General features: G+C 51.2%; 1 protein-coding gene across 1 annotated transcript in view; it reads right to left on the minus strand.

Moving 5' to 3' along the window:
* MDGA1 (MAM domain containing glycosylphosphatidylinositol anchor 1) overlaps positions 1-21,760 on the minus strand; it is a 57,206-nt gene that overhangs the window by 24,593 nt on the left and 10,853 nt on the right. Inside the window, exon 2 of the mRNA XM_044250362.1 lies at positions 2,082-2,221. Coding sequence (XP_044106297.1) covers positions 2,082-2,221 — 140 coding nt within the window. The remainder of the gene's footprint in view (positions 1-2,081; positions 2,222-21,760) is intronic.

Consider the following 21,760-nt stretch of genomic DNA (forward strand, 5'->3'; position numbering starts at 1 on the left):
TCCCTGAGGTGGCTATGTAGTTCAAGCCCCTCCAAGGATATGTTCTTCACATTCTGCTCACTACCATTACTACACATTCTTTCTTCATTTTGGCCTTTGAGATTCCTACTCTCTTGTTATTTGTTTGGAGTGGGGAATTCCATATCCACTTCTTCCTCTAGCCTGACCTCAGAGTGGGCTATGAGATGCTCCTTCCCTGTTCCCCTGCTATATTGGATGCTCCATGACAATGGGAACTGCAACTGCATCTTCAGGGCCTATCACAGCACTGGGCACATAGCAGGTGCTCAGTAAATACGTGTTTAATGAACTGAGCAAACAAGGAGATAGACAGCATTTCAGGAGAGGTGAACAGCAGTGGCTAATGCAGGAACGAATAGGGTTTCTTTGGGCAAGTGTGACTGGAGCATAGTATGAGTATGAGAAGGATGGCAGTGGGGCCAAACTGTGTGTGTGTGTGGAGGGGTTTCTTCACTTCCATCCCTAGCAGCCTGAACTGGGTCTCGTAGGTAATAGGTAAACCATGGAAGGTCTCTGAGCAGGGGAGTAATATTCCATCATATTACAGCAGGTCTGAGGATGACAATTCTGGGAGCAAGGTACAGAAGTGAATTGGAGGGGGAGATGTGGGAACATGGTGGGGGTGGGGGGCAGTTAGCCTACTGCAGTGGTCCAAGGGCTAGGATTGCAGGTCTGAGCTTTAGAGGTAATGAGGAATAGAAACAGAAGGTCCAGGCAAGAGACATAAAAACAGAAGCCTCAGAGGCTGGCTACATGTGGGGAATTAGATGGCACACAGCCATATTGTATCCTAAGCGTTTGAGCCTAGGTAGCAGGAAGAAGAATGACATCGTGGATGGAAGTAGAAAAAAGAATGTGTGGACACACACTGAGCCCCAGCCACAAACCACTCATAAAGGCAATGCACAAGGGGATACACGCAGGTGGCCAGTGCAGCTTTAGGGAGAGATGGCCCAGTGGCCTCCCTGGCATTCCGGGGGACCATACTGACATCGCACCTGACGCAAACAGCAACTGAAGAATGGCAGCATTGCTATCACTTCAAAACAAAACTTAGAGAAGAATCAAGAGGTGTTGATGGTCTCAGGTTGAGTCCTTCGCAGTTTCCTTGTCCTTTTATTTGTCTCCAGGCCAAACCTATCAAAGTCATCGCTGTGCCCCCAAATTACCCAAAAAATGCTTCTGCATTTCATTGTCCTCTCCAGGACCCAATGAAGAATCTTCTGCTGCTCTTAAATACCACAGCCATTCACCCGCAAATTCCAACTATCCCTCCAGCCCACCTCCTGCCTCTTCCCATCAGCTTTAGTGATAACTGGCCAACTGTTCTGACTAAACCACATACTTGGTCTGTGACAAAATATACCTGGCATTACCAGATACTCCTCTTCCACTGCTTTCTATTGCTTTCAGTCTTTTAACCTCAAGAGTGTGGGGCTTGCCTACCTGAAGCTTCCCAAAAAGGAGAGTGCATCCTATGTGGTTGGTAACATGCAGAGCCCCCAACCCAAAGACAGACACACTGTGGGGAAGTGTGCTAAGCTACAGAGAACACGGGTACTGGATTCAGGGTTCTGCTTCCACCCTTCCAGGAGCTGTGTGATCTTGGGAGTTCACTCAACCTCCTCAGGCTTTGACTTCCTCAGCTGTGTAACAGAAGCCCTCATGTCTCCCCCACAGCCTGGTCGTGAGGCGCCAAAGAGAAGACGTTGGGGAAGCACCTAACACAGTGTCAGTGCGTGAGGGCTGCCCTCACATGGAGGCGGAATATGCCTCTGAGGAACTGTCTGCCCCACAGAAACAACAGGAATGAAGTGGAATTGAACAACTGCCATTTAATTTTTCCCCTCAGTCGTCAATGTTTTCAGGTGAATAAGCTCATGGCCTCCAGCCCTTCCCTACGGGGTTCATTTTCTAGCTCTTTCCCAGACCCAGTCTTTTGTCTTGTGTTGGCTTGCCAACTTTGTCTGCCTCTTGTCCCCAGCTCCCACTGCCTCTTCCGTGGCTCTGATCCCAGGGTGGACTGGAGACTGAGGAGGCGAGGCCAGGGGGGCGCTTACCTGGGGCCGAGGGTGCCCGGTGACGAGGCACTGCAGCATGAGGGTGTCCCCCTCCCGGATGGTGTAGACACGCTCACTGATGTTGTCCTCCTTCACCACACACGCCTGGCCTGCATGGACAATCTGAGCCTGGGCGGGAGCTGGAAGTGGGGAGAGGGGACAGGTTTAGGCAAGAGGCGCCAAGGCCAGAGGGGGTGGTCTAAGGCTCCCGCCTCTGAGTATGTTAGCGGGAGGCGGCAGTCCAGACTTCCCCAGGTCATTCCTCAGAGGCCTGACCTGTTGAGCTCTAGAAAGGACACTCCCAGGGCCACAGGCCAGAACCAGAAAGGTCAAGGACTCAGCAAGAGGCCAGTTCCTCCTCAGCCCTCTCTCCTTGCAAGAGATCTGGGCTGTCAGTGAGCTGATGAGTATGAGGGCCTCAGTATCTGTATAAAATTGGTTGTCACTCGATGAGCATCGATGTCTTAGCAGCCCCTGTCATAGAAGATGCTGGCGCTTCCCCCACACACACCTGGTGGGGGCATCCACGCCCCAGCTTCTGAAAATATTAGCTGCTAGGTGCACAGAGCTTACCTTCCCCTGGGAATTGTCCTTCACCAGAAATACCCAGGAGATCACCCCTTTCCCAAATACACACACAGAGAGTCCAAGGACTGATAGCTTCCCCACCATCTGCTATCTGCTGGTGAAATGACTATGTGCCACTTACACTCCACAGTCCCCTGGGAACAGGTTGAGACTAAAGCAACTGAACCACATTGTTGCCTGGCTGCTCCCCATTCCAATGTCTGCTGAGAGCACTTTCTCAGTAAATCATGTGCCTGACCTGCACCCCTTCAACCATCCTAGGCTTTACTTTTAGAGAGCTTGATCAAGATATCTCCCAGTCCCACAGACTGCCCATTCCCCTTACCCAAAGGCCTGTTACTCTTCCCTCATTGCTCCCTGAGCCTGGGTCAACCTCCTCAAGGGACAGAAGCTCTCTCTGGAGGCCTGGAAGCTCTCAAACGAGTGGCTCCTCCCTGGCCTTTCTCACAGGGACCAGGGCCAGGGGACCACAGCAGGATGTGGTTACAACACCCAAAGGGAAGATGACTGACTGGGAGAAGTACGCAGCCCCTCCCTAAGTGTCCAGCCCCCAGCCCAGCAATGTTTGGGCTCTGAAGAGGAGGGCAAGGCCTCCGAGTTCATACCTGTCTGCTCACAGCTGTGGGATGAAGAAAGTGGAGGTGGGCACCAGGGGCACAAGGGGGTGAAAACAGAGTCCTTGCCCTAAAGAGGGGCACAAGGGTGAGGTAAAGCCTGTACATAAAATGTGTAGCTTCCTCCAGGAAGCCTCCCCTGACTGACCGGTGCCCACCCTCCTCCTGTAGCCATCACTCTCCCAGTGTGACAAAAGAGCCTCGATCTGCCTGTCTGCCAGATCCAGGGTTCTAGCTTTTCCGTCTACCAAACCATGAGTTCTACCTTATTATTCCCAGCACAAGGCCTTGAATACAGTGGGCAATCAATGAACACTGAATGGGTGAATTTACAAGAATATCCCATGGTGATGTTGCTAAGCATCATAAAAAAGGTACAGAAGGCCCTCGAAGATCAGAGGAGAGAGAGCGAGACAGAGAGAGAGAGAGAGCGAGAGAGAGAGAGCTCTGTTAGAGGAAGAATCCCAAAAGGCTCTAGGAGGAAGCAACTTTCTCACCAGGTCTCAGGGAAGCTTTGTGCTGGGTGACAGGGCAGAGTCCTATATTATATATATTACTTGGAGTAAACCATGAGTGATCTCTGGACCTTTATTTTCTCATCTCTAAAACAGAGAGAATGCTGCCGGCCCTGACAACTCATGAGGGTGGGTGTGACAGTAACAGACTGGATGAGACGTGCTTAGTAAACCCTGATGTGTCCTGTAGTTACCCCAAGCAGCGCCTTACCAGAGTCTCTCCAACCAACACGGATGGGACAGTCGTGAACTATTACAGAGGTGGGTATACAGAGCGGCCCCGCTGTAGGTCAAAAAGCTTGTGGGGTAGCAACTGGGAGCAACACAGGCCATGCTGAACCATTAGAGTCTCTACAAACAGTAGAAGGTTCTGCAAATAGTAGCAGCTGCCAGCAGTCAAGAGTCTGAGCATCCACACCACCGCCCTGCCTGCCTGGCTGTCATAGAGGAAGGAACCGAGGATAACTGTCAGGAGACAAGTTCTGCAACCTTGGGCCAGTCAGACCTCATGGTCCTCAGTTTCCTCTCCTATGGCAGAGGAGCAAATTAGATGACCTCTGAGATCCTTCTCAACTCATACTTTCTATAAATTTTGTAATCGGTGCATAGTCCATATATAAGATGCACCCTGGAATCCAGGGAATGGGTCTGAAACTGTCACCCTTTGTGACGAAAATGCATGAACATCACCATTCCGTGGAAGAGAGGGCCATCTGTGGCCAAGGTCCAAAGGAAATCTCATCAGGAAACAACCCCCCCATGCACAATGAGCATGCCAGTTGCTGATAAGACCAGAAGGTTGCGTGGATGTCTACAAGAGGCCTAGGGTGCCTCTCCTCAAGGAAGACATTGATTTAACAGGTTCCAGTGGAAGATAAGCTGTAATCTTGGACACTGTGGCTTGCCCGTAGCCAAGCAGTGTTGTAACAACAGAAGGTTCGGTGACTGATAAGGAATACTGAAAAGGAGCTGGAGAGCTGGACTTTCTCAGGGTCTGACCAGCACAAAGTCTGGCCCGCAGACACAAGGCCTCTGGCCACCGGCCACGTTTCCTCACTGGAGAAGGAGCATCATGGATGGTAACATCACTAAGATGACCTAACATTAACTCTTAAGAGGATCAAACTCTAAAATGATAGAACCACTGTGGAAGAGATTTTGGCAGTACCTCCTCGAGCTAGACAAGGGTATCCCATGACACAGCATCTCCACTCCTGTGTAGTGCCCAGTGCGAATGAGTGTTTACAACAACCAAACAATAGGTCCAAGAATATCCATAGCAGCTGTATTCATTAGAGCTAAAAATGAGAAACCACCCATAGGTCCATCAAGACTAGCATGGGTAGTGCTCGCTTCGGCAGCACATATACTAAAATTGGAAAGACTAGCATGGGTAGGGGCGCCTGGGTGGCTCAGTGGGCTAAAGCCTCTGCCTTCGGCTCAGGTCATGATCCCAGGGTCCTGGGATCGAGCCCCACATCGGGCTCTCTGCTCAGCAGGGAGCCTGCTTCCCCCCCCCCGCCTGCCTCTCTGCCTACTTGTGATCTCTCTCTGTCAAATAAGTAAATAAAATCTTTAAAAAAAAAAAAAAAAGACTACTGTGGGGTTGTGTGGACCTGGCAATTCATGGACCTGTACCCCTGGGGATAAAAATATATGTTTATAAAAAATAAAAAATTAAAAAAAAAAGACTAGCATGGGTAAATACATTCTGGTACAATCATACACTGGAATATTACACAAAAATAAAATTTAAAAAAATAAAACAAAATAAAATAACGCTGATAGGGCGCCTGGGTGGCTCAGTGGGTTAAGCCGCTGCCTTCGGCTCAGGTCATGATCTCGGGGTCCTGGGATCGAGTCCCGCATCGGGCTCTCTGCTCGGCAGGGAGCCTGCTTCCTCCTCTCTCTCTCTGCCTGCCTCTCTGCCTACTTGTAATCTCTCTCTGTCAAATAAATAAATAAAATCTTTAAAAAAAAATAAAATAAAATAACGCTGATAGACACAACAGCACTGTTGATCTCACCTGGACAATCTGGGTGGAAGGACTCAGACACAAAGGAGTAAATAGTAAATGACTTCATGTGTCTGAAATCCAAAACTGGAAAAACCGATTTTAAAGTAACCATGGTTGCCCTTAGGTGGGGATGGGAGTTATTTGCTGGGAAGGGCACACCAGAAGTTTCTGGGGAGAAGGTGGGATCCCATCGGATCTGATGGAGAAGTCGACATCTGAATTTGAGTGGTGGTTATATGAGCGGACGTATATGTAAAAGTGCATCAGGTTATTTGCTTAAGATTTGGTTGTTCCTAAGTACACTTCAATTTTTAAAAAATTGCCATTTGAGGTGATCTAGTTTCCTTGGTTGACACAAACCATTACAACTACCCACTCCCTTTACTCTGATTCCTATTTCATGAGCTGCTTCCCATGGTTGACTTGTTCGAGGTGTAGATTTTCCCTCTGGAGCAAGGGGTGCCCGGGACCCCATGGCCTTGGTATTTCACTTTGCCGGTGGCCTCCCACTGAGCTTTGTTAACGTGAACCAGTCTCCCCCACTCTGCTTACCCCTGGAATGGCTAGAATTGTGTTTTGGGACCCCGAACCAACAGAGTCTCCACCAAGTCCCAGGCCCCCAAAGGCTCTGCCCCACTTAACCTCAGCCTCCTGCTCCACATGCCCTAGGAAGGCAATGCTAATGGCAGCAGCTTCTATTCCAAAGGCAACCAGGCCAGGACCGGTGTCAAGAGGCACCATGACATCATAATCCCTTCATTCAGTCTGTCAAACAACAAATGCTTCGAGGCGGCAGCTGCTGCTTGGGTACGGGTGAGACTATCTGGAAAAGCAAACAATGACGGAGCAGTGTTGGGGAGATGGATAGCAAACAAGGGAACAGAAATGAACAGGATGGCTTCAGAGTTCTGTAAGTGCTAGGACTACTTTCAAGCAGGGGATGCGTCCAGGAACAGCGAGCAGAGGAGAGATATCCTTTAGAGAAATGGGAAAAGAAGACAATCTGGGACTAATGCCTGCCTCTGCTACGCACCCACTGGGTGACGTTAGGTAAGTTACTTAACCTCTCTGAGCCTAAGCCTCTCCCTTCATAAAATGGGAACAATAATACCTTCTCCCGGGGCTGGCGTGAGGGTTTAAGACAATGTCTGTAAAACATCTGGCCAAACAATATGTGCTCCCTCAATAAATGACGGATCCGGAGATGATGAAGTAGGAGCAAGAGTTTGGGGCAGGAGAGCGCCCTCTGGAGGCAGGAGGGCAAACCCTCAAAATCTCAGAGTAGAGACGCTCAAAGCAGTCATGAAGCCAGTAGGATTTTTCACCGATCCGTTAAAATTCTTGTTGAGGGTGGTGCAAGGCCTCGGAGGAGCTGGGAACAGGGCGGAGGGATGAGGCCCCTTCAGAGCACTCCTCTCAGCTCCCAGAACACTCAGCTCTCAGCAAGTTACTTCGTGACTTTAGCAAGTTACTTAAGCCTTCATTTTCTCACTTGTAAAACGGGCTTGTTAAGAGAGATAGGTAAGTAAACTCACATCAAGGGCCGAAAACAGGGCTTTTCAGTAACAGAAGCCATCTTTTCAGAAACAGTAAGCCATCTAAACATAGTAGCTAGCATCATTATTCTAGAAATGATCCCACACTCCTCTCAAGAACCCACCTCCCTGGGGCAGAGGGGGTGGGGCACTGCAAGCCCTTTCCGTGAAAGGACCAGCCTTAATGTTACAGATAGTGGTGAGTGATACCTTCCTGGGGTCTGCTGTATATATTTCCAAGATCCTCTGGCTCGTTCTGAAAGGCAGAAATAGTAAGTTTTATTTAGCCTCTTTTGGCAGAGAAGACCGCAGAGGTCCAGAAAAGGAAATGCCCTCTCCTCATCACTCACAGACACAGGATAGGAGCAGAGCGGGGACTTGAACCCAGGTCTTTCACCTGCTAGCTTGGAACTCTGTTCACTGTCCCAGTCCTCCACAGATTCCCTTACCCCTCCTATGTCACTGGGGAGCCTGCTGCCATGCCAATTCCAAGGCTGTCAGAGTTTGTATTGTAAGCTCCTTGGGAATTTTGGAGGCTGGATTTGATCATCTCTGTTTGACACCACATTGGTGGATAGAAAATAGGACAGGAGTTTAGAACCACGTATGTTTCCCTGCCTCTGGTCTATGAGACTTTTCCGATTTCACTCTTCTGAGCTCTCTCAACGAAGCCCCACGGAAAAGGAAAATGGGATCTCCCAACCTGTGTGCCATAAAGTGTTCATTGATAGTCCTCTGCCAAACCAGGATGTTAATGCTGCACCTTCTCTCTCCTTCCCAGAGTGTCTCTGCACCCAAGTGTAGATTTTTAAAGGCTATGAAAAGTCCCTTAGTAAACATACCCATGTAACTTAGTTTAAGCCAGTGCTTTCCAAATGTATTTGATCCTTCTTCACAGAGGATCTCCTAGCATCTTGAGAGAGAGAAGTGCTGTGGAAAACAAGTGGAGAAATACTGATCCCAAGCTCAATATAAAACGAATGTCTGTCAAGTATGATGGCCTCCCCCCCACAGCCCTGTGGCTGAGCACGACCAAACAGCATGAGAGATGTCACACACATGCAGCATAATAAGGAGGACAGCTGAGGCAGAAATAGTGGGTCCCTAGTAGAAGGTTTCTGGCCTATTGGCTCACTCCTTTTTCCTCCAGAAAGCATACACCCCAAATTATAGGTGGGGGTCAGGACCACGAGCACCCAGCAGCCCAGTGAGGAAGCCTCACACTCTCAAGGATTCATGGTAAGACACGTTCAACTTGCCCACTAGGCTTCGGAAGAGAATTCTCACTGGAACCTGGGGGGCAATTTCCTCAGAGACTCCCATCCCTCATGAGAGAATCTCTTCCCCGGCACTAGTCAAGGTGTGGGAGGTGCTATTAACCACGCAAGGAGCTGCCAGTAAGATGTAGAGCCAAAGAAGGCAGGCAGGCAACGAAATGAATGGAAACCCTTCATGTAAAGCTCCAGCGGCTTTCCTTCAGGTCTCCTCCCCACGCAGCATTTCAAAAGGTTAATCATCGTCAGATGGGGGCTGTGGTCCTGCTTCCTGCTCCTGACTCTTTCTGGCAAGGTGTGTGGCTGCAGGCCCTGGAAACTTTCAGAGGAGGCGGGGGTGGGGAAGGAGAAGAGAAGGGAGCTGCAGACTTTCCCACCTGGCATCGGTTCATTCTGCCCCATTAGCAGATGGCAGGGCGAGGGCCACCATCCTCACAGCCTCCCACGAGCATCCCTGAGTGTTCTGAGCGAGGCAGTACGGAATCAGGATCTGCGTTCCGGTCCTGGCTCCACCAGTCCACACACCCTTATGAGCATGAGGGGCTGAGCTTGGTGCTGGGGAGAGTCCAGGGACGTGTGCAGTCCTGGAAAAGCTGGGATAAGGACAATGCCTATAAAGACCTGCTGAGCAGGAGAAAGGAGGCAGGGAGGGATCGGCTGGGAGCTGGAGTTAAGGCTCCAGTGTCCCCCAACCCACCCCCCTAACTTAACAATAACATCACGATATATACACACGAATAGCAAGTTACTCTGTGCTCATAACAAGCCTTTTGCTCCCATTTGTCAGATCAGGAAACTGAGGCTCGGCAAGGTTAAGTACATTGTCCAACAACACCCTGCTGATTTAGTCTGACTCTCTGACTTTTATGCTAAGCCCTGTGCATTTCCAGCTCCTGAGGGCCTGGCACAGTGCTGGGGGCTCAGGATGCAGGACATGGTCTCCAAGTCACTAGTTGGGCCAGTCCCAGGCAGCATCCTTAGAAGCCATCTTTCTGTGCTCCTCCCAGCTCCTGGTTCGCACATGTTTATCGATCCTTTTATGCACGTAATGCAAATGGACACTTAATAATTTAGCAGAGTTAACAGTGCTGAAATATTAACAGGCTTTTCCCTTTTAATTAGCTGCTCAGAGAATGGCGGCCAGGGTCTCGAGGAAGCTGCCCCTGGCCAGCTCCGCCTGGGCACCTTTCTTCCGGGGATGATGTTAGGGCATACCTCTCCAACAAACCACAAGCCGTCAAACATGGACCTCTTGGGAAAATTAACCCTTCTGTGCTCTCCACAGCAGGGCTTTGCTCTGCCTCCCCCTTGGCCCTGGCTGTCTGTGGCGCTGGCTAACACCTGTCCTCTGTTCACCACCCAGGATGGACCATGGGACTTCTCCAAACCCAGGGGAAGCTCCAATTCAATACTGGGAAAAACCAGTCTGAAACAGTCTCCCTCAAACCACGCCATCTCCTCTGACCCCACCTTAATGCTGGTCGTCTTGAGGGACACCTGGCCTGGCTTAGTCAGTTGAAGCATCCAACTCTTGGTTTTGGCTCAGGTCATGATCTCAGGGTCGCAGGATGGAGCCCTGCACTGGGCTCTGCTCAGGGGGGAATCTGTTTGGGATTCTCTGTCTCTCTCCCACACCTCTTGTGCTCTCACTCTCTCTCAAATAAATATATCTTTAAAAAAAGAATGCCAGTCATCTTGAAGGGAAGCCCCATCACACTCTACCCTACACACCTCTGGACATTCTCTCAGGTCACTAGACCTCAGTGCACACTGATTCCCTCTCCATCCTCCCTATCGCTCCTGGCCTTCCAGCCTTTCAAAGGACACACACAATTGCCTGTTTATTTGCCACTGAATCTTTGATTTGTTCTGCAGTATTTCCTAAGCACCTATTGTGTGACCTATTCTGCCCTCAGAACTGGGACACAAGACAAAGTAATGCAGAGCCACCCTCAGTGAAGAACCGCTGTCCTCACTTTGCTGCAGATCCCACTAGTGTTTGCTCTCTACACCGGAGTCCTTTTCTTGCTCATCACAACCAAACCTGTATTCAGCCAACCTTCTCTTTGGCCACAGAAATCTTCCCAACCCCAGCACGGATATTTCTGCCCTCCAAGTACAAGGTGCTATCCCTGAATATGAGAGCAGCCACAGCAGAAGGGTTGAGTGGTTGGGCTGCCACCCTATCACCACGACTGAACATAAAAACAGGCAAGGCCTGCTACTGTCTGCAGAGCCTGCTCCAATTTGCAGGAACAGATACTGTTTGCAGAGCCTAGTACTGTTTGCAGAGCCTAGTACAGTTTGCAGAGCCCAACATTTTGGGCAGAGCCTGACCCTCTTGACAAGCTTTCTCTGCCAGCAGTGGTGGCCAGTCCATTGCCCAGGCCCAGGGAATGCCCAACACCCTCGCACCCACATCTGACCTCATCAGAAGGCACACAGTGTTTGAGAGTGCCAGGTGATACGCAGACTCTTCCTTGTCTATGGATTAGTAGAAGTCTAATGGGCACCCCACTAATGGAACTCTGGATGTTGGGACAAACCACCAGGAAATTCCCCTACATGGGGACTTTGAGGTGCCCTGGGAGAAGTTATAAGGGACTTTCTCCCTTAGTCACAGAAGACCAGGATCAAAACTCTCAATGGTGAGGGCAGCTCTAACCAGTGCAGGCGGGACACTCAGGGAAGACCAAGGAGAGGCACACGCCCTAAATCTGGCACTGCTTGACCGGAAGCTGTATGTGTAAGCCTGACGGGCAGCCCAGATGGTGTGGGACGAGGCGCAGGGGATAGGACTCTACTGCTCATTTCCCTACTGTTGGGCTAGTCATTCAGCCTCCTGAAGCCTCAGTTTCCTCAATCGGCAAATGGAGAAAATAGACATCTCGGGCAATAGTGGAAATAACTTCTGGGTTATGAGAATTAAATGAGATCGCTCACATCAGGCACATAACACAAGGACTGGTATCTCAGTAGGTACTTTGTAAATTCGAGTCCCTTTTCCATTTGATAAGATAGCCCGGGACCCTGTGGGAACCGGTTCAAAGAGCCTGCAAGAAGAAAATGTAACACTGGATGCAGAGGTCTACTTTGAGGGGGAACACCACAAGCTGTAATCTTGAGAGACCAGAACAGAAGAATTATCGCAGGAAGGAAAGGTCTCCCCAAGGGAACATACAGGATGACGGGGGGAGAGAGAGGCTATCATCATCATGGCAGAGAATTGCTTCTAGAAGGCAGGACCTGAGCCTGCCTGGCTAAGGGATATGAGGCATATGAGGCCCACGGATATGGGGTCGCTCATGTAGATTTTCCTGCTTGGGTCCCATCTACCCAGCCCCACCAAGCTCTGCCAGTCCTGGGGACCCCATCACTGCCATTCCCTTGGCCCTGCACTCTGGCAGCTGCCCTAGACACTGATATGATCAAACCTGCCCACACTAAAGCATAACTATGGACCCAAAGCCATGGGAGGCACGGGTCTGGTGTAGACACAGCCTGGGCATGGGGTTCTCATCCAGGAAGTTGCAGCAATTGCTCTGTGGCCTGGGGCAAGTCTTTTAACTCTCTGGTCTAGAGCCTCAGTTTCCTGACTATAAAATGGGTATAAATGCGCTCCCTATTTTGAGAGTTAAACACAGTATGAACGGAATCCACCAAGCACAAGTGCCCACTGCCTAGGAGATAGTCATGAAGTATGGTTCAAAGGGAGCAGAATAAAACCAGCTAGGTCTAGGCCCCCAACCCAGAACGTAGAGCTTGGGCTAGTCCTAGGCCGGGGAATGGAAAGCATCATGGCTTTGCTGAAGCAAAGAGCCCCCAAAGCCCCACCTGACCCCCAAACCCAGTGGCTTCCTCCAAGCCCCATACAGATAAGACCCAACCTGGAAGCAGAGGCCACTGGCGGGGGCCTGGCCCCAGCTGGCTGTGGGCACTGAGGAGAGATGACAAGACTAAGGACACTGAACTGGGGCTCAGGTGGGGCTTTAGGGGCTCTTTGTGGATCCCTCTGTGGGGACCCTTGGCCCACAGACAGAATGGGACAGTGGCAGGTGGGCAGGAATCCTTTCTAACCAAACCTGTAAGAACTGGTTAGAGGCCTCACTCCAGCACTTAACATGAGCAAACTCCCATTCTGCCCTATAAAAGAGAGGCCAACGATATGACGCTCATAGTGCCTCACTGAGAGGACATATCAGAAAGCTCCACATAAAACTGTAAAGTTCTGCTCAGATCAGGTGCTTATTAGGTGCCGAGAGACCCAAACATGGTTTCAGGAGGCAAACTAGAATCTAAGAAACAAGCCATAACACACCTATTAAACCCAGGGAAATAAATTCAGAGGATTAAATCCACTGTGGCTGGGCTATGTGCAAAGCCAGCTCCAACTTTTTGTAACACGACCCGGCAGGGCGAAATGAGACCATAAAACTGTTCCTATCCTATGACCTATTAGGCAATCTCACTTTGGGGAATAGGCCCCAAGGAAATAATTTAAAAGGAAAAAGGAATTCACATAAGGATATTCACAGCCAAGCTATTTAGAAGCCGGAGAAACTGGCATCTGCCCAGACTGTCCGCATCAGAGAAATGGTGACCAAACCCCAGGGGGTCGACGCAGGAGGTACCCTGCAGCCATTAAAGTGACAAGGCTGAGGGCTCAGTCAATACCTCAAGACGTGTGCAGGAGATAAAGTCGGCCAACAGCGCAGAACTGACAACTGTTTACCGCTATGTAAAAATGTATTGACAGGTATGAGCAGGGAATTTAGAATGAACAGTTAATGTTTGATGCTCATTGGGTTCCTTTTTTTTCTTATGAGGTTGTTTAAGTGGGTAATAATAACAACCCTGAAAGCAAAATCAATCCTGTGGCTTGAGAGCAGGTGGGGCGTTAGACTCCCCCGGACTGAAGAGCAGGGAGGGGAGGACAGAGTTTCTAGAGAGCCCCCAGGGGCCCCACCCCCAAGGCATATGTGGGTTTTGGGGCCTCATCCCACCTAGCTGTGGGGTGGAATTAAAGGTACCACAACCTGACTGCATGAAACGTCTTGAAGCTACTTCCCCATGGTTCCCCCAGACCGGCTTTCACCCCCCCACTCAGCTCAGGAGGCAGCAGGAGGATTAGCTCTGAGGTTTAAAAAAATCAGGGAGCTGAGGTGTAAGGGCCTGATTCGCTCTCTGCCGCTCTCCGCATCCAGTGACCTCAGGAGGACAGCAGTCACCACCCCACCCGCCCCTGCAGCACCCCACGGTCCAAGAGCCATTCCTCACCCCCATCTTCATTAGTGAAGACACTATCCCCTGCCATCAGCCGGAAACAACCCTCCTTGGCTTCTCTCCTTCTCCCACACCCCACACCCAAGCCACCAGCAAGCCCTCTGAGCTGCCTTCAAAACTGATCCCCAATCCGACCCCTGTGATACAACCCCACTTTTAGCCATCACCATCTTCTGCCTGGATTTCTACAGCAGCCTCCTGAGAGAAACACCCTGCTTCCTCCCTTGCCCAGTACAGTCTTTTCTCCACCAGAAACCAGATAAATCCCTTTACAACACTTCGTCAGGCCCTGTCCTTCCTCTGCTCAAAACCCTACGGTGTCTCCCATCTCAAGCAGAATCAAAGCCAACACTTTTTTAATAGGCTGTCACACCCCCTGTCATTTGCTCCCATCCCCATCTTATGTTCGGTTTTACTGTCCCCAGCACTGTGGTCGCACTGCTCTCTCTGTTGTTCTTCAAGCAGACCAAGCCCACTGCTACCTCAGGGCCTTTGCACTTGCAGCCCCTGCTGCCGCATTATTCTGCCCCATATTTCCAGAACTCACTCCCTTACTTCCTTCAGCTGCGTTTTGAGGGAGACCTTCCTGGACCACCCTATTTCAGACAGCACGCCTGCCCCACTTCCACCACTTTCAATCCCTTTCCCTGCTTTGTGGGTTCTTCATAACACTCATCAACACCCTGCATATTAAACAGTCACTTATTCATTCTTTTTCTGTGTCCCTTTCAAAAGGCAAATACCTCTGGGAGGGAAAGCATGTTAAATCCCTGAAAAAGATAGTCTTTTCTTTCCAAGAGTCAGTGTAGGAAGCATCAAGTTGGGGAACATCTTTTCTTTAGCACTGGGTACATTTATAAATCAAGAAATGCAATACCTGCCCTCCTGTTAAGTATCCTCATAATTTTTTTTTTCTCTATCACTGAAGGGTTTCACTCCTTTTTTGGCTAAAACTTTAGAAATCACATAAGCAGCATGTACTGTAGGACCTGATTATAAGCTGAGCCTCCCCCGAACAACTTGTAAATGATTTGGAACCCAGAGGTCAGGGAGAAAGGTGAAGGACTTGGGGAGGGAAGAAGCCAATAGGACCAGAATTCAATCACAGCCAGAGACAAAAAAGTCATTGCCCTTAGGAAGCTCCTGGGGGCTGAGGAGGTGTGGGTGGGGGGCTGCCCCTTAGGACGAAAATGAGGTCTGGGAGAGGCAGGGGTGCAGCAAAGGCCTGGGTGCAAAACACACCTGTCTCCCAACCAGCCAAGTGGCTCACAGGGAATGTTCTGGCTATAAATTTCCCCGGGAGGAAGATGGCAGGAGGTCTGGAATTCTGCCATCCTTTCTCCTGGGCCAGGGTCTTGGTCTTGCTCCCTTTTTCCCCTAATAATGTGTCACATGCCGGTACCTAGAGCCCCACGTGCTGCTTCCTTGGTGGCAGCCTCTGTGACTCACTAGCTCCCCCAGCCAGGCCAGGCCCAGGTATCACTCACTTAGCTGGGCCACCTCTGGATACTGACTCCCCGTGTGCCAGGCCCCGTGCTAAGAATGGCTTTCCATGCACTCCCACTGCCTCTTCACCACAGCGCCCTCAGGAAGACGCTGAGACCTCCATCTTGTGCCCGGGGGAAGCTTGTGCGTGAGGCACAGAGCCTAACCTGCCCGAGATCACACAGCCAGGGAGTGGCTGAGGCAGAACCTGAACCCAGATCTGTGTCAGAAGCCTCTACTCCTTCATGCCATATACTCCCACCTGGGAGAAATGATTATTCATCCACTTTGATATATTTAGTTGCTGGCTTCTGAAATTAGACCTTGGTGGTGTCATGGAGCCCGGCAAATCATGTGCGACAGCTGACCTCAGAGCTGCTAGTCACTGACACCTGGGTGTGAAGAACGTCTTTGGTTACTCCCCTTCCTGCGGGCACCAGTGCAAAAAAAGAAGGAAACAGGGGAGGGGGGTGGGTAGCTGTAGGACCATCGGCTGACCCTTCCCAGAATCCTCCTCTCCCGTTGCCATGGCGTCACCTCTTCAGAGGCCTGCACCCTGGAGGTGAGGGTGAGGTGGGGCCAAAGGGAGCTACCTGGAAAAAAGGGAGCTAGCCTGTTCACGCGGTACCTCTGGAAAGATGCAGAGGCGTCAGTCCTGAGACCCTCCATCACCAGGGCCACCCTCAGGTAGAAGGGAGAAGTGATTCTCAGGAGGAAGTGAGAAAGATAGAGCAGAGGGGGGTGAGGGAGGTGGCAGAAGGATCTGGAAGTGTGGGGAAACCGAGGCACCCAAAGAAGCCTGGACCCTGCAAGGACTGGATACTTTATAGCACTAGTCCAGTGCCCAGCAAATATAAGTCCTTAATGAAGGTCAGTCAGAGCTGTCATTATTGTAAGCGCTCAGAGAGTTCGGAGCATGGTGGATCGGAGAACGGTGAGCCCCCCATTTGCTCAGACCAGGAACAGAGCCTGAACACGGTACCAGGAAGATGCACTTGGGGCTCCTGGGATGGGGGGCTCGCCACAAGGCAGCTTTTCCAAAGTGTCAGCTCCCCTCTGAGCCTGAGCAGCTATGCTTCTGCAAGGCCGGCTGGGGAGGGCTTCGGGGGAAGAATAGACCCTCCTGCCACTCAGCCCAGCTGGGGCCACTGTCCGTGGGCCCAGCCCAGCCCAGCCCCCATCCTGGCACGGGCGCAGTGGGTGAGCGCACGCCTGGCACAGGCCCCAGTGCCCGGGAGAGAGGCTCCGAGCAGGCGGCTTTGTATTTTGTGAAAACCAAATCCACAACTGAGCTCTCCAGCCAAGCCGGGCCTGCTGGGAAGGCTGGCGGGCCTCTCTTCCCGTCCCCCTGCTGGGGCCCACCCTCCCCTCCTCAACCCCCACCCCAGGAACCATGGGGAGCACCAGCTGCCACCCCGGCTGGCATGGGGGGCCGAGGGAGACCGGCCTGGGCCCAAGCTCTGGTGAGCCAGGGTTCACCCCCCACCACCCTGACCCCCTTCCTGCCTAGAATAAATTGGAATACAAATCAGAGGGAAACGCTTTCCTCTGTTTGAACAAATTGCTATGGATTCCTCCCTGTCTCAGGTCAGGGCTCGCAATGGGGGATATTTTCACTCGCCGACTGCTAATAGACTCAGGAGAAGCTGCTGGATCGATGGAGGCCGGGGAAAATTAGCCAGGAGCTCCAGGCCAGCCTCAGCCTGCCCCTGGCCCCCACTTCAGGTCTCCTAGAAGTGGGGGTTGGGGGGCACAGCCATAACCCAGGCTGGACATAAGCACTGGGCTGACGGCCCAGGGTGCTGGATAACCATTTCTGTCCCCCGCCTGGGAACCAAGGGCTGCCCAGAGTGGCAGGGGGATAAAGGTGGACCCAGAGAAGGTCCCCCAAACAGATCTGCAGTCTCCCCACAGGTAACACACTTGGCCCCCTGTGCAGAGGGGGGCAGGTTCTTGGATACATAACCATGCATTCACACTCCTTCAGCATGGGTACACCCTCGTATATTTTTTTTTTAATTTTTTTTTTTTAAGATTTTATTTATTTATTTGACAGAGAGATCACAAGTAGACAGAGAGGCAGGCAGAGAGAGAGAGAGGGAAGCAGGCTCCCTGCTGAGCAGAGAGCCCGATGCAGGCCTCGATCCCAGGACCCTGAGATCATAACCTGAGCCGAAGGCAGAGGCTTTAACCTACTGAGCCACCCAGGCGCCCACACCCTCGTATATTTATGGGTACACAAAAAAATACAAACGGAGTACACATGCACAGTATAGAGAGAATGGGGGGGGTGTTCCAGCTCTTATCGAGGTACCCAGTGGGAGCAGCTTATCACGTTGTCAATGGTCCTACACGCACACACACACACATACACACACACACTGATCACCAGAACTCCCACCCCATCACCTCCTTTTGCCTCTCAGTCTGGCTCTCTAGAGCCACTCCTGACACTTGCCCCAGCTCCCCCAGAAGGAGGGGGAGGAGACTGGGAGGGAGGCAGCCCACCCAGGCCCTGGACAGCCTCACAGCCCCTGCTCCTTCAGCCCCTGAGAAAATAAGGAAATGAGTCAGACACTCAGGACAGAACCCCCCCTGGCACTGCCCGAGGCCACTGTGACAGCGGGCAGTGCCCGTCTGGGGGAACTAGGGGAGGCGAGAGGGGAGGGGAGAGCCCACTGCAGCCTATGAACGCCCCAGAAGGAGGTGGGATGGCTTGATCACGAGAAAACCACTCATGTGTCCAGCTGGCTGCCCTAGCCCACGTGAAGCCCCCCCACACACACACACACACATACACATGTGCACACACTCCCCTCAGTAAATCAGAGCCCAGATCTCGCTTGGGAGAGACGTAGGAAAGAAGGATGCATTCACTGGCAAACAAGAGTAATGCTAGTAGCTTGGCGTGTCCCTGCCTCTGGCCACTGGTTTCTGCCTCTGAAAACTGACCAGTTAGGGACAGCTGACCTCTTAGCTCATTATCTCTGACCTTCCATGATTCTAAGCAGGGCTCCCTATTTGCCGTGTGGCCTGAAGATTTCTCTTGCCCCTTCTTGGCTTCAGGTTTCTCTCCCAACAAATGATTAGATCTGCCCTAAGACGCCTGCTGGCTCTGACTCTAGGAGTCAGTAATTCTCTATCATCTCTTTGTCTCGCTCTCTGCTGTATCTTCAGCACCTAGAACAGTGTCTGGCACATAGGAGGCACTCAATAAATATTTGATGGATTAATTCATCTCAGGTAGGTAACGAACCGACACAAAAATTCACAACAGACTAAGGTGCGTTGATGTGGATCCATACGGCCCAGGGACATTCAAGGGTGCAGGCTAGCCTAGTCATTGCCCATAGGAGGAGGTTTTGTTCCTGGAGAAGGAAGTGAACAGAATGCTATCAACCCTATTACAACCACATGGCATTCTGCCTGCAGAGAGCTAGTCTCGGAGGTTGTCCCCACCTTTTTCTTAGCTTTGAATTCAGCAGTTGGGGAGCTAAAGATCAGGCCTCTCATAGCAATGCCTGAAAGACCCATAGACTCCAAGTCTGTCCTCAGTGATCCCCCAACCCCACCCTTCCCAAGGCCAAGGCCCCCTCCATCCCTCAGGGAGAGCCTGGGTTCTATTGGGAAGGTCTTGGGGAAGTTGATGTGCTGGGGCTCTGGTCACAGAATCCAAGGAAGTAAATGAGCAGTTCACAGATCTGATGGCCACAGGGAGACTTTGCAGCCCGGAGTCAGGGCTTACACAGAAGACAAGACCTTAGAACAAAGAGCTCAGCCAAACAGGCTGGGTCTAGAAAAGCAAGGTGGATGGCTTAGGCGGGATATAGCACAAGCTGTCGGTGGTGCCTGCCACCCCTGTGCCACCCCCACCCCCACCCACTTGATTGCACACTGGCCAGAAGCTGCTTCTCTCTGCCTGAGGCTGTCTCCGGTCAATAGAGCTTATACTGCATGTGGACTGGGCTATAAGTACCAGGAAATTTATACCCCCAGAATAGCCCTCAGCTGACAACAGGAGCTGGTGTATATGTGCCCCAGCTCCCTCACCGTGGTGGGAGAACTCCAGGGTGTTTACGGGGTCCCGGGTGTCCACAATGGGACATGGTGTTGACTGGCTTGACCACGCACCTTTTCAGGGTTCCCTTTGTTTCCCTGTCTTACATCTCCATTTCCCCGCCAGAGATTTCCAGGCTCACCTGTCAAATAAATGGCCTCATTGGGCTTCTCATCCCAAGGTCTGCTGCTGGAGAACCCAAACGAAGACTGTGAGTCCAAGCCCATTCTGATCACCATGATGTCCACTATTAGATCTCTCACATGGCCATGATCCAGAGCCCTCATATTGCTTAACAATCACACCCACAAACATCACATAACTGACCATGGCCCCCAGCCACGACCCGTTACTTTCTTGGAAACTTCCTTGCCTGAGTACCAACACTTCAAGATCCAACGCATCTCATCAACTGACCTAGGCCACTGGCAAAAGGCCTGAGTGCTGCCAGGTATTCCCAGAGTGACCTTCTGGTAACAGTGTCCGTGTTTCTGCTTGTTAATAACTCTAAGGTGGGCCTTAGACAGTATGACAGAGATGCTGGACCTGGTGGGGCCTGGCAGCAACTTCCAGTTCACACTGCCAAGCCAGCTGCCTCTTCTCCCCACAAAGAGGGGCCTCCTTGAGATTTCCATTAAGGGCTTCCAACATCTAAGCCAGAGTCCTGAGCACAGACCAAGCCCCGGATCCTATAGTTCAGATACAAAAAGGCCTGGGAATAGACAAAGGGTTCAGAGAGGAGTGCGGGGTGGGGGGAGATTATAAAGGTGTGGCTATAGAAGAGCTTATAAATGCCATGTGGACATGTCCTGGCTTCTCCTGAACCTAGAAAGGTGATACTGGAGAACAAGCAAGATCTAGCTATGGAGGGGCGCCTGGGTGGCTCAGTGGGTTAAAGCCTCTGCCTTCGGCTCAGGTCATGATTTCAGGGTCCTGGGATAGAGCCCGGCATCAGGCTCTCGGCTCAGCGGGGAGCCTGCTTCCTCCTCTCTCTCTGCCTGCCTCTCTGCCTGGTTGTGATCTCTGTCTGTCAAATAAATAAAATATTTTATTTAAAAAAAAAAATAAAAAGATCTAGCTATAGAGTCCCTTGACACCTAATTGCTATGTGACCTCGACAAGCCCCTTACCCTCACTGGTCTCAGTTTCTTCCTACACTGAATCTCAAAGATATGCTTCTGGGTCACTTAAGGTCACTGGATGGAAGCAGAGCTCACACCTTACTATGTCCCCATCTCATAGCTTTCCCTCTGTCTACCCTGTGGCCTTATTCCAGAAAGGACAGGGAAGTCAGGCCTTGACACCTCCAGCGTGCCTTGTGAGCCTATGTATTTTACTGGGAGTTAAAGTGACTTCCCCCAAGGTCTCCCCACATTTCACTGAAACCCTAGAACCAGACATAGGTACATGAGGCCACCGGAATCCAGCTCCCTACGTCTACCCTCCTGGTGTCTTAAGAATCACATATGGGAAAAATCTCAGGGCCAAACAGATGTTCAAGGTCAGCTCAGAGGCCTCAGCTCCTGAATCTTTCTGTTAGAGATTATGTTATGGCAAGTTGAAACAAGGTCAGACAATGAGAAGTTCCCAGAAAAAAGGACCAGAAAGACACTGAGCAAACAGCAGTGTGGTAGACTGGTCTCCGGTGGGAGTGAATCTGACAGGAAGATGAGCTAGATTGTCATTTCTCTAGTACAGTCCCCAGCTTTCAGTATGGACCCCCAGTTTCTGGTCTAAAAATCAGAAAGATTCTCAGAGCTCTTCTGTGGCTATGACTCAAAGAAACCACCTGCTAGTGGAAAGGGGTATCAAGCAGCAGAAATGAACAAACTCGGGCAAGCCTGAATGGTGGGGGGGGGGGAGGGAACAATGAGCGGATGGGAAGCAGGACCCCTCATGAATGTCTGTCTCTTTCCTGTGCCTCTCGGTCTTCTCTGAGGATCCTTCTGGGCAACCTCAGAGCAGCCAGAGCTGCCCACCCCACCTGAGCCAGGCTGGCCGGGAAGGGTGACAGCAGCGTTCACATCCGTCTAAATCCTTTCTCATTTCAAGAAATGCCAACTGGCCCTGAGGTGGGGATTTGTGGTAAAGACTATTCATTACCTACCCAATATCCATTCTCCCCTTCTAACCAAACCTCATGTTTTCTGGAGTGAGAATGTGCCCTTCTAAAAGTCTACATTTCTCAGCCTCCCTTGCAGCTGAAACTAACCAATGAGATGTATGCAGAAGTCATTGGGAGGGGGCTCCTGGAAAAGTTATTTAACAGAAGATGACTCACCAGGTAGGTCCACCCTTTTAAATATTTCT

The sequence above is a fragment of the Neovison vison genome, chromosome 1, assembly GCF_020171115.1.
Source record: "Neovison vison isolate M4711 chromosome 1, ASM_NN_V1, whole genome shotgun sequence".
Classification (NCBI taxonomy): domain Eukaryota; kingdom Metazoa; phylum Chordata; class Mammalia; order Carnivora; family Mustelidae; genus Neogale; species Neogale vison.